This window comes from Argiope bruennichi, chromosome 8 (genome assembly GCF_947563725.1).
Source record: "Argiope bruennichi chromosome 8, qqArgBrue1.1, whole genome shotgun sequence".
NCBI classification, from domain to species: Eukaryota; Metazoa; Arthropoda; class Arachnida; order Araneae; family Araneidae; genus Argiope; species Argiope bruennichi.
Window position 1 is genome coordinate 40,663,766 of NC_079158.1, and position 12,107 is coordinate 40,675,872.

General features: G+C 29.5%; 1 protein-coding gene across 1 annotated transcript in view; it reads right to left on the bottom strand.

Moving 5' to 3' along the window:
- The window catches only part of LOC129980889 (protein O-mannosyl-transferase Tmtc3-like), a 271,909-nt gene extending 261,222 nt beyond the window's left edge, over nucleotides 1–10,687 (bottom strand). The window contains exon 1 of the mRNA XM_056091343.1: nucleotides 10,547–10,687. Coding sequence (XP_055947318.1) covers nucleotides 10,547–10,618 — 72 coding nt within the window. The 5' untranslated portion in view covers nucleotides 10,619–10,687. The remainder of the gene's footprint in view (nucleotides 1–10,546) is intronic.
- Between the last annotated feature and the right edge of the window lie 1,420 nt (nucleotides 10,688–12,107).

Here is a 12,107-nt window from a genome sequence, read left to right on the forward strand (position 1 = left end):
ACATTGTAGAATTGTATCCTGAAGGTAATCTTTTTAAGATGATGTATTTGAGTTGTCATATTATCGGTATGAAAAAAAAATCTTTGTGTTTAATGCTATAAATTTGACATGTTGAAACCTCCTAAGCTTTCGCTTAACTCATTAAAATCTGTAATTAAAATTTTATTTAATTGATCAAATTAAATTGATTAATAACGGTTGATTAACTTTAATTAACTTAAAATTAATTGAAATTTAATCTTTTCCCTCCATAACAAAAAGTTTGTGTTGTATAGTAAAATTTATGACATTTTTACCTCGTTTTCTGTCCTTTATTGTTGGTGTCGCCGGTGTCCTGGTTTAGGGATAGCGCGTCTTCCCCGTGATCTGGGCGTCCTGGGTTCGAGTCCCGGTTCGGGAATGGTTGTTCTTCATCTGTGTTTTATCTGTGAGGTGTATGAATGTGACCCGCTGTAAAAAAGGGTTGTGCAGGCAAATGTGTTTCATCTTCATATGAACTAGAAATCAGACTTCTGCCCTCGGGTGTTCAGGTGTCTTTACCCTCAGAAGCTAATGCACTCCCTTTCTGTGGTAACGTGGACACGACATCATCATTGTTGGTGTCATATTTCACATTCTTTACCTTAAACCGATTGCAGCGCCACATAGCAACCTTTTTTCAACAAATTTTTTATTACACCAAATGTATGTATCTGAAATGTATATCCTCCGAATATGAAGGCGTTACATCGATTGGTTCTCCCGCCAGGGCGTCTCAAACAGGGATAATTTAATTTGAATCACCCTGTATCACACATTTTACATATTATTGTGAATTTATTAGCACGATTAATAAAACGGAGGAAAAATTATTATTAGCAAAGAAGACAGATAAATTTTTATTTTAATGACAGTATTAATATGCTTTGATGTATGTATTTAATGTATTTAAACATTCAATTTAACTTTATTTCCATAAGGTTCCTCTACACAAGAGTCTATATTTTATATTTATTAAACCATTAAACTTTCAACCTTCAACTCATTTTATATACATAATTTAGTTTCAATATACGTATAGATAATACGGTTTCATAATTAAACGGTTTCTGTCACCCTTTTCAGAGTTTTAGCCAATAATTTCTAATTGATATTTCAGCCGAGCGTCTCTTCGCAACATCTGCAGATACTTACTCTCTGAATAGCAAAACATTTTCGTATCTCAAGATATCCCCAACCCCATATTCTTGACATTCACTTACCGAGAGAAATTGCCGAGTCATTTTCGAAAGAATCTTTAATTACGGCTAAATGTAAATTAGCATTCCCAGGGTTAATTAAAAGTAGAAGGGGCATTTATTTAAGAAGTCCATGCAATAAAAAACTCTTAATTTACAGTCTATGCTCATGCTGTATAGGACTTTTAATAGAAAGTTGCGAAGACTTTAAGAATGTCTAATTCATTCTTGTATTACGGTTGCAATTAAAAATTTAGAAAATTCTTGTGTTTTGTATTTATATAAATTTTTCTATTTGTTAAGTTTAAGTAGTATTTATAAATAGTTAATTATAACGCATAATTCTAATCTTGCGATTGAATGCATGCCTTAATAAGTATATGATTAATTCTAAGAGGATATAAATACAAATTAAAAGTTTCGAAACGTTTCTGCTCTTTACATTATATGAATAGCTATATTTATTATGTTTAAGAAGTTTATTCAGATATTTAATTATAATTTCTAGTTTTATTTTTGAATACTTTTATATGTCTTATTAAATTGATAACAAATTTAAAAAGAGAAAATTAAAAGTTTCGAAACATGTAATTGGAAATGGTTCTTAAAAATACAATTTATACAGTATTAGTTTGAAGCTAATAAATTGTATAAGTTATATTTGAGTTCTGGCTGTTTTGTATTAGTTAAAGAAATTAAGGATTTCTATTAAATGGCATCTAACTAGAAAATGTTTTAAATATTATTACTTCATACTTCCCACCAAATTTATCAATATTTGCATGAAATTATGTAGGTTGGCATAAGTTCTGACAATTTTTTTTAGAAGGACAGAAACTTAGATGTTTCAGTTCTTTATCTCACACAAAATGATGTGTCTTGATTTGTTACTTAATTATTAATGAACCAAATTAATTAATGAATCAAATTGAATTTATCTAATAAGCTAAATGAATCCCTTTTCTTATTCTAATTTCAAATCTAAAAATATTTTAATATAATATGACTAGAAAAAAATGACCCTTTAAAGGTTTAAAATCTGTTTTAGCTTATTTCAGTTAGATTATCTCTCCATTCTGATTCCATAAGGACTATTTTGAGATGGACTTCGTAATGACGAGTCATGGGTGAATAATGGAAGCGACATCCGGGTTGGAAAGTCTATACATAATCTTCTACATCCTCTTTGATATGTTGCATTTTCCATTGAATCATATCTCGAGTTTCGACCCTCTAATACCGAAGTCGTTAACCTCAAGGCCAGAAACTCACAACAAACTATCAATATAGTAAAACCAGCGGGAGTTGTATCCAAAAAACGTTCTCGCATGCTTTCTAATAAAGGTGTTATTCCAGTGAATGCCTTGCATAGCATTGCCATACAATAATGACCAAAATATTAACTTTTGGCGTGAATATAGCATTTTCCGAGTCGATCATGCCATCCTTGGCGAGTTATTTGGCGATTAATCCCCGGCATGCCGTTAAAAGTAACTGAAAATCAAATTTGTGTTTTAGGCACATTTTCCCCAACCGATTGAAACCAAAATTTGACACAAAATCACAATTGTAGTCAGAAAACTCATGCCAAATTTAATATATTTAAGTCATTGTGTTTTATGTTCGTTTATAACTTTCTGAAGGTACAGAAAGACAGACGGCCAATCCTTTCTTCGATTTCGCTCAAAATTTTACAGGTATCTACAATATAGATCTCAATTATGTGTATCGAATTTCATCGATCTATCTCTCTTCGTTTTGTAGTAATGGTGTTGAATTATATACGGACAGTTGGACAGACAGACTTCCTCTGACTTGATTTACATTGATTGAAATGTACAAGTTTGGTATATAGACCGTATCCCAGATTTCATGCGTTTAGATAAAAGCATTTTTGAGTTATCTTTGACACAGACAAAGACACAGATTTTTCGAACTCAGCTAGAAATTAGCGTGGAGATCCGTCAAAATCTAGAATTTGAATGTTTTAATGATTACTATACTTTCTTTATACTACGCGTACGAGAAAGTAATAAGCAAGTTAACTCAAAACTAAGAAAATGAAAAATTACTATTTTTCGTAATAAATGAAATTTTTGTAATTTCCTTTTATATATATATTCTAAGTTTTTGAATATGTTATTATGCTTTGATGTTCAGCAGATTTAATATTTGAGTTTATTACATACTAATTGTATCTTTTGAATTTTTTTAGGGTAAAAGGATGTATCATCAATTAGGCGGATAATTTTCTTCTGGACTTTCCAGTATACTTAAACAATAAAACAGTGCCTTTACGAATGTTTATAAAAGCTTTTGCATCTCCTGAACATACTGCGAGTCCTCAAAGGTACCAATATCGTCAGTAAATGGAAATGTTCTTCCCAAACGGAAGTGTTTTCCACGTGTAGACATGATATATCATATTGTATATTGTATATTTCGTTGTTTAATAAAAAAAATATCTGAGCATGAATTTTGAAAATCTTTCTTCCGACCAGTTGGTTAACGCAAACCAACCATTTCGGTCACTAGACCGCAAACGAAATTTAATTTATCAAAGCCATTATATTTTTGAGTTACATAAGGATTAACTGTAAGGACTGTTAACTGTTGAGTTACATAAGGATTAACTGTAAGGACTGTTAACTGTTGAGTTACATAAGGATTAACTGTAAGGACTGTTAACTGTTGAGTTAACTAAGGATTAACTGTAAGGACTGTTAACTGTTGAGTTAACTAAGGATTAACTGTAAGGACTGTTAACTGTTGAGTTAACTAAGGATTAACTGTAAGGACTGTTAACTGTTGAGTTAACTAAGGATTAACTGTAAGGACTGTTAACTGTTGAGTTAACTAAGGATTAACATATGCAGATATAAGGATTAACTGATAGATGAATTTCAGCGTTGCCAATTTATGATTGGTATCTCGGCGTTTATGATTCTTCGCATAATCTGGGAATCGCCACGTAAACCCAGGAGCCTTAAAAATAAACAAGTAGTATCTTAAAATTTAATTTATAGCTACAATTCTCTTAGTGAAGTTACGAAGTTATCCGTTATCCTTGGATTTCTCCAAAAAACATGAAACTCAAATGGCAAAACACAGCAGAAATATGCACACAGTCTGGTAAAAAAACACTTGCAGAAATCAAAAACACACGCACAAGCAGCACAATATCTCTCATATTGTTACTATATGTAAATATCCCTCGCTTTTCTAAGAGAAAATTCACTTTTTGCTTTATATAGTTTTTTCTTCAAAGCATCGAAAAAATTAGGACATTCGAAACTCAACTCATAAGAGAGATATCGCCATAATTCTTATATTTTCTAGAACCTTCATTTTTCGTTCAGCCATTCATTTGCTAAATTAGTCGCCAATGATTAGAAATGATCACCAAGTTTTGCACAATGACCTGGAGTCAACTGGCATCCGTTAAAATATCTGTAAAATTCTCTTCCTTACTTTGAGACTAACTATGCAGATAATTAATATTACAGTTTTCTAACATTACTTTAAATTACCTTGGAACTGAAACTTTAAAACAACTTTTGAAATTTTTAGTTTAATGACATTCAATTTAATTATTTGTAATAATTTTTACACAAATATCTAAGATAATATTTTCAAATTCTTTTGATATCAAAGCATTTGAAATTTTCAAGAAGAAAATAAATCGGTACAGTTATCAGAAATAAATTTAATTTAATAAATTTGTTACATTGTTTAACTAATGATATGACAAAAACACAAAACTAAATCCTTGCTGAGCCAAATTTTACCAGAAAGTTTCAGAATCTGAAACTTCGCTTATTTCAAAACGGTAAATTTGTCTCTCCCCATAAACAGCTTCGAGAAAATATTTCCTTTGAAATCCGTAAATCTGCAGTTGATGCGTCCGCTAAAGCAACAAAATAGGAAAGACATTTTGCTAAAATATATTCAGCTGTTCAGTGGAGAATGAAAATGGAATGCCTCCTTTTATGGATTTATTTAGGATTCCGGTTGCGTGTTTTTGATGCCCTCGTACTAGGAGAGAACAGGAAAAATAACATCCGTAAAGGAATGTTAACATGACAAGGATTGACGCCGTTAAAGTTGTTTTCAAAGATAGTTTCGTTTCCTAATAAATTTTAAGAGTTTCATTGAACTTTATTTGACTAAGACAGATTTAAAAAAAATATAAACCGTACTATTAAATCAAATAAAAAAACACGAAGTATTTATTTAGCAATTCGGAAATTTTACAGCGACACGATACAGTCATCATAAGTCATCATTGTTAAATTGATTAAATTTTGTTTCAAAAATGTATGTACTACATATCTACCAAGTACTAACTAGTAGCCTAGTTTAATTATATTAATGTACCGCTTTAATGTAAAACCCGAACTATATTAGCAAATAGGTCTTGATTTTAATCCCTGCTAATATGAACGACATCCTAATCATCATTGTCTAATTTAATGTCCTTTGAAATCTTTATGTACATAAATGATAGATTTTTGATGAGATTAGAATATAATGAGGCCTATTGGGAATGTACTTTTTATTTGCCTACTAGTCATAAGATTTTGCCGATAAATGAAACCGAATTTCAGTTATCAAGTTGAAATGAATATTATCCGATGATGGTATAAGTACATAAACCATATACATTCAGATAATCAGAAATTACCAGATTATCAAGCAAAAAAATTTTCGCGACTAACTTGTTTGATTACTACGTTTTTGAACTAATTTTCCGTGACACTATCTTAATATATAGAATTGGCTGGATCTGACCATAAAATATTTTCCACCATAAAGTATTATGTCTTGTTATGCAAAATATCTATACGATGTTAATTAAATTCATGAGGTGACTCTAATATGTCTGAGCCTAGTTGACTAAAATCCTTTTTATGTTGATTTTTGGTATATAGTCTCTTTGTATAATGTTTCAGATATATTCTCGTATTTTCAACAATTTAATCGACTAAGATACCCCCCCCCAATCTAATGACATTATGTAAGAATATAAGTTGATGATAACATTAGATTCCCATGTCAGATGATCAGTGATGAACTACGAACTTCTGAGCCGTGGTCTTATGACGAGGATAACATCTGTACCGTCATTCTCTTCCATATTTTATCAGTGTTCGATACTGATTAAGTTCTATTTACATCAGATTCACATTTAAGAAATTATACCATTCTATTTTTCGCATATGTTTTCAGTCTTCCATTTGTCTTTACTTCAGGTTTCTGGAATTTTCTTTAAATATAAATTTTATTTATTTTGACTTCATATTCATAAATTAAAAATAATTTAGTCATTTGTAAACTTAAAATTATTTCTTAATTTAAATAATGCTTTTATGATAACGTTACATCAACTATACATAGCTCATTATCGGTCGTCATCGAAACCGGGCAAAATCAAATATCACTGCTGCGGTGAGAAAATCGGTTGCCAGCTCGTGTTATTCTGCAATATGTATATAGTTATGTTCTGTCCCAAATTGGTTATTATAATAGCTGCAAAAAGATACATTAATCAAACTAAACTAAAATCGACCTCTGTGGGATTAAGTTTGTACCAAAATGGAATCTGCTTTGAGTTGACGGAAGCTTTGGTATTGGGATTTAAGAATTGCAATTTTAAAACACGATCGGCGTTGTTGGTATCCATATAGCTGCTCGTTTAATTTGTTTTCCATTAGCAAGACGAATTGATATTCGTTTAATACGCGATAAAAATGTTTTATTAGGTAGTATTTCTACATTTAATCAAAAAGGATTCTCTGCAAAAGTCATTTGTTCAGCGTTCAAAAAAAAAAAAAACATTAGTCAAATAAGTCGTCATGAAATCAAATATTTAAGAAAGAAGGTTCGCTAAGAATTGATGACGATCGGAGGGCAACAGTTTCTTAGAACAGTTGAATAAAAACTCTTTTTCTTAGAATATTTATCCAACATGTCTGGCGTGTAATACAATTCCCTAGATGAGTTCGATATTATGACTTTCGTGGGCGGTTTTAGTGTGAAAAATGCCACGCTGGTTTACGGCGAGTTTTCATCACCTCATCGCTACTTAAACTTGCTAAGACCGAAAATTAAAAGCAGGATATCTTGTTTTTTTCCATTTTATTTTGTGATATTATATATTTAAGATACAACGATATTTTTTAAAGGCATATTTAATCGTAATTGAAGGAAAATACAGTCCTAAATAGCACTCTTTTAGCATAAAACAAAGCTGTTTTGATACTAATACATAGCAAAATTTTGAAGTTAAAACGTAAGCTCATCATAAGAGAATTTTCTCCTTTAACATATTTAAAACAGGGGGAAATTAAGTCGGATCTCGATGACGAGATTATAACTGTAAGCTGAAATCATTAACCGGCAATATTATAATTTTGCTGACCGAAGCGAATTCAGCACTAAAAGGCTTTTCGAAGACGATATATGTTTCAATTAGAACAAATAAAGTTAGCGAAGGATGAACTCTTCCAAAATATATCTTCGCTCTTAGTTAAATTCCTTAATATATTTATAATCTTAGGCAGCGGACTGTAATTTAACGCTATGCTGGACTGTTGTTATTAGCAGAATACCTTTCAGCATTTTAGTGGTTTAGTTTAGATATATTAACATTTTATTTTGAAGCTATATAGAACTCTTTTGGGATGATATTTCAAATTTTGGAATGTGGTCATATATCTAGAAAGATTCTTGAATGCTTCTTTTAAATTTCAACTATTCATCAACGAGACTTTTAGTCTTTTACATATTTAATATTTGGCGCATTATACGGAAAGTAGTTTATCTTAAATTGGCGATCTTTTAATTTTCAAACCGAAAAACTGCATGCACTTAACCATGTCTTTTAAATATTTCATTGGAGAGGGAAAAAGTACAGAAACTAGAATAAAACGCTCTAGGACGATAATAGTTGTTTTCATATGTTGTTGTTAGTTCTTAGTAAATTTAAATAGTGCTCAGGGACTGTCAGCGTTTTGAACCTTTACTTTAAAAAGTCATATAAACTGATTATGCTTTGGAATTTTCCATCTTATTTGGTCAATTGGGCATTAATAGGTTTTTTGTCACACATCTCGTTTTTGAAAACATTTTTTCTTTCAGTTAGTTTTTTTTTATATCATATCAATTCATTTTTGACAATAGAAAAGATATGTAAAAATACCAATAACGTTTACCTAGGATTTCTATTCAGAGTTTTTTCTTATTGCTCATTTTCATTTAGAATAATTCCTATGCAAACTATGTAAATTCGTGATTAAAAATGTTTTCAAGAAATGTAATAAAATGTATTTAGAAAATTTTTCAGTATCTTCCAATGTTGTAGATGTATTAAAGTGTATACGGTATTTGAAAATATTTGCTGAAATTATAACTGACTATAACTTATTTGTTATAAAAATATAATGAGAAAAGTTGGAAGAAACTAAAATTATTGCTTCCTGTGTCTATCTTTTCTTATATAAGCAACAACCAAATGGAGAAAAACTAAAAATATATTCTTTGGAAGGGCAGTTTTGGCTGCGAACATACGTCTGAAGAAGGAGCAAAATATGTCAAGTTTTATAGCTCTTTGAAAAGTTTCCCATCATATAAAAATATAAGCTTTTAGTAATTTACTTATTTATTTGAAAACTAAGTCGTTTATTCTGTTAAATACTTTCACAAATTTACATTATTCATTGAAATTATACAAGAATCCTATTTTTGTGACCTTTTCTTAGAAATGTTGCTACAAGTTACTGTTTTTTAGCAATTTAAAAAAAGTAGTAAATGAAATACGACTACTCATTTCCTTTAGCGGGAAAAACTTTTTGCATAATTCTGACACTTTTTCACAACCAAAACAACATTTTTTCTCTGACACTCCTTGATCATAAAAATAATTTTCCTTAAAAAAACATTCCAGAACATCTTTAGTAACAAATTTAATACAATTTGTTAATAACATGACAGTTTTTTTTAACTATGCAGATAATTTTTTAACTTTGTAGATAGTGAATAGTTTATATATAATGCTTTTAAGTCAGCTGATTTTGAAGATTTAGTAAAAAAATATAATTTATAATAATAATACGTTACACTTAAAAACATGGCAAATAAAAATTAGTGCATTTTTAAAATATAAACACTGCATTTTAATTAAAGTATAAAAATTTGAATTATCTTCGAATATGAGCAACTCTGTTTGACTGACATTTCTAGTTTACAATAAAAGAAATTTGGGAAATGAAATTGTTTGGATTTCGAGATATTTATAATTCTGACCGATATTAGAATTAATCAAATTTCATTAGAAAATTGGCAACCAGTTGATTTAATTGATTGCTGATGATGTTGATTGTATTAAATTTAAATTATATCTCTTATGCATGAGTTGATAATAATTATTCAGATTAAGGAGATGTTTGTTCAATTAAAGCCAATTTCATTACATCATTTCGCCATTATTAATTTAAATGTTTGAATAATCTATTTTATATTCCCTGGTAGTTTTTACAGCAATGTGATTTCATTTTATGTTTCCGCATATAAAATATTCTAATTACCAGCATAATTTCTAGTTTTCAAAAAATTTTTATACATATAATATTACCTTTTATATTAATGAAAAGAAAAGTAGGAATTTATAATATAGTTTCTTGGAAAATGAAAATTTTTTCCCAAGAAATTACTAAATTAAAGATAATTATAATCACAATTTTTGCCGTTTTTCTTCCTTTGGTCGATATCATGGATTTTCGAATTAGGTTAAAATATTAATTGGTGTAAAAGCATACATTTTTTTAGACAGTTAATCCGTGTTACAACTTCTGATCTTCATTAGATCTGAGCGCAGAATTTCTTACCTACCCCGAATGATACTAAAAAAAAAAAAAAAAAAAAAAAAAAAAAATGGTATCTAACATTGACTGAAATGAAGAAGAAAATAATCTTTACTTTTTAATGCATTAAATTCTTTTTATAAACTTGATACCTCCATTCTATTTTTTAAAAATCTACTTTTACAATACCAAATATCACTTTGGCCATTTATCAAAATCAAGGTAAAAAAAAAAAAAAGAACAATAACTAGAAATGTTCTGTAAAAAAATGCGAAAGAAAAACATTATATATTATCTTTTGTCGTTAAGTGTTACGAAAAGCAAGTACACATCAGGTTTTTTCTATTCATTTTTCAGGCGCATTTTATTTTCGACACGGCTCGTCTAATGTTACGATTTCGCAATTTATCACGGTAAAATTAATCACACTCGATATGACACCGTATGACGATAAAATTCTTGTCCTACCTTCGATTTTTCTTCGTCAGGCTGACGAGGTGACAGACGCATGTGCGCCTTCTTATGGGATGGTCGACACATGTTCGGCTGGACGACGTCCCCTCAGGGGATGAGCAGACGATCAGGAAAGAGGAGTTTTCGGTTCGGATATCGTCCGAAGACTGGAGAGGGAGCTATCGGAGATCTCTCTCTTGTTTGCGAGGGGGGCGCCACCATTACACCCTCCCAAGATTTTGCGGACCAATAAAAATGAAGTTTGGCTTCTTCTGTGAATGGGATTGGGGGAGAAGGATAAGTTTTATTCGTGCGACGATGTGAAAAAATGATACTCATTGATAAGTGCTTTTTTTTCTCTTCCTCGTTAAAGCTGATTAATGTTAAATTGGAACCATTTTGAGATCACTTCAAAATCTCTCTTCATCGTACTTGATTATTGTGGTTTCTTTCTCTGCCGTTTCGTAGAGTTTAATGTTCTTCAAGTAATAATATTCATTCCTAAGCAACAGATGGTTAAGCATCATACTTTAATAAAAGCGAAGAAAAGAATGAATTCGCGGACCTATTTTAATTATTTTCACCCTCAATTTCTTTTCGTAAACAAAAAGTTGACGACTTCTAGAGATAATCCATGAAAATAAAGCTATACAAAAAATATTTATTGTAAACTTTAAAAGAAATGCCGATTTAACACATTAAATGCTAATCACATTAAATTTAAGACCCACTTTTTGTATAAAAGCTTTCTAATAATGAAAATTTTAAGATTTAATATTTTAGATGTTAATTAAATTATTAAATTGAATTTGAAATGGTTAGTATTGTAATAGTGTAGTATCATAATATTTTTATATTTATCAATATAAATCAAATGAATACATTTTTCTTATTTTAATTTCCATAATTATCTTTCTTTGAATTTTTATGCCTTTTGTCTGTATTACTAGTAGACATGGAACACGATATTCCCCTGAAAATTTACATTTGTGTTTTCAACATTCTAATTAGCTTTTTAAATTATTCTTTTTTATTAATATTAAATAATCTGATCGATGCAGATGATCGAAATTACCATTTGTAGACAAATTTGGAAACATTCCAAATTCTTTATCAATTTTTTTTAACAACAGTTATTTTATACCTTTCTAATTTGAATAAATTTTGTGTTTTACATTAAATAACTTTTAAAGTAACAATAAATGTAATAAAGACAGTTTTGAATTATAGCAGTTTAAAAACAATTTTATTAAGTAGAGATGTTTTAAAATTATTATCGACATTTTAAACAGAAATTTATAATTAAATTTTATATAATAATCTTGAAATCAATTTATCATTCTACAATTTCACTGTAGGTGGTGGCACTGGTAAAAAAATTCAAATTTTAACTGGTATTACGCCCTTATTCTTTAGAAAATCATATATCGCCATCGAGAATGTATGTGTACATAATTTAGAAACCCTAAGACACCAAGAAGAGAGAAATAATTATAGTATTGAATTCCATTTTTATAAACATAAAACAAGAAAAATTAAACAAAATATTTATGTCAAGGGAGCTATAAAAGCAGAG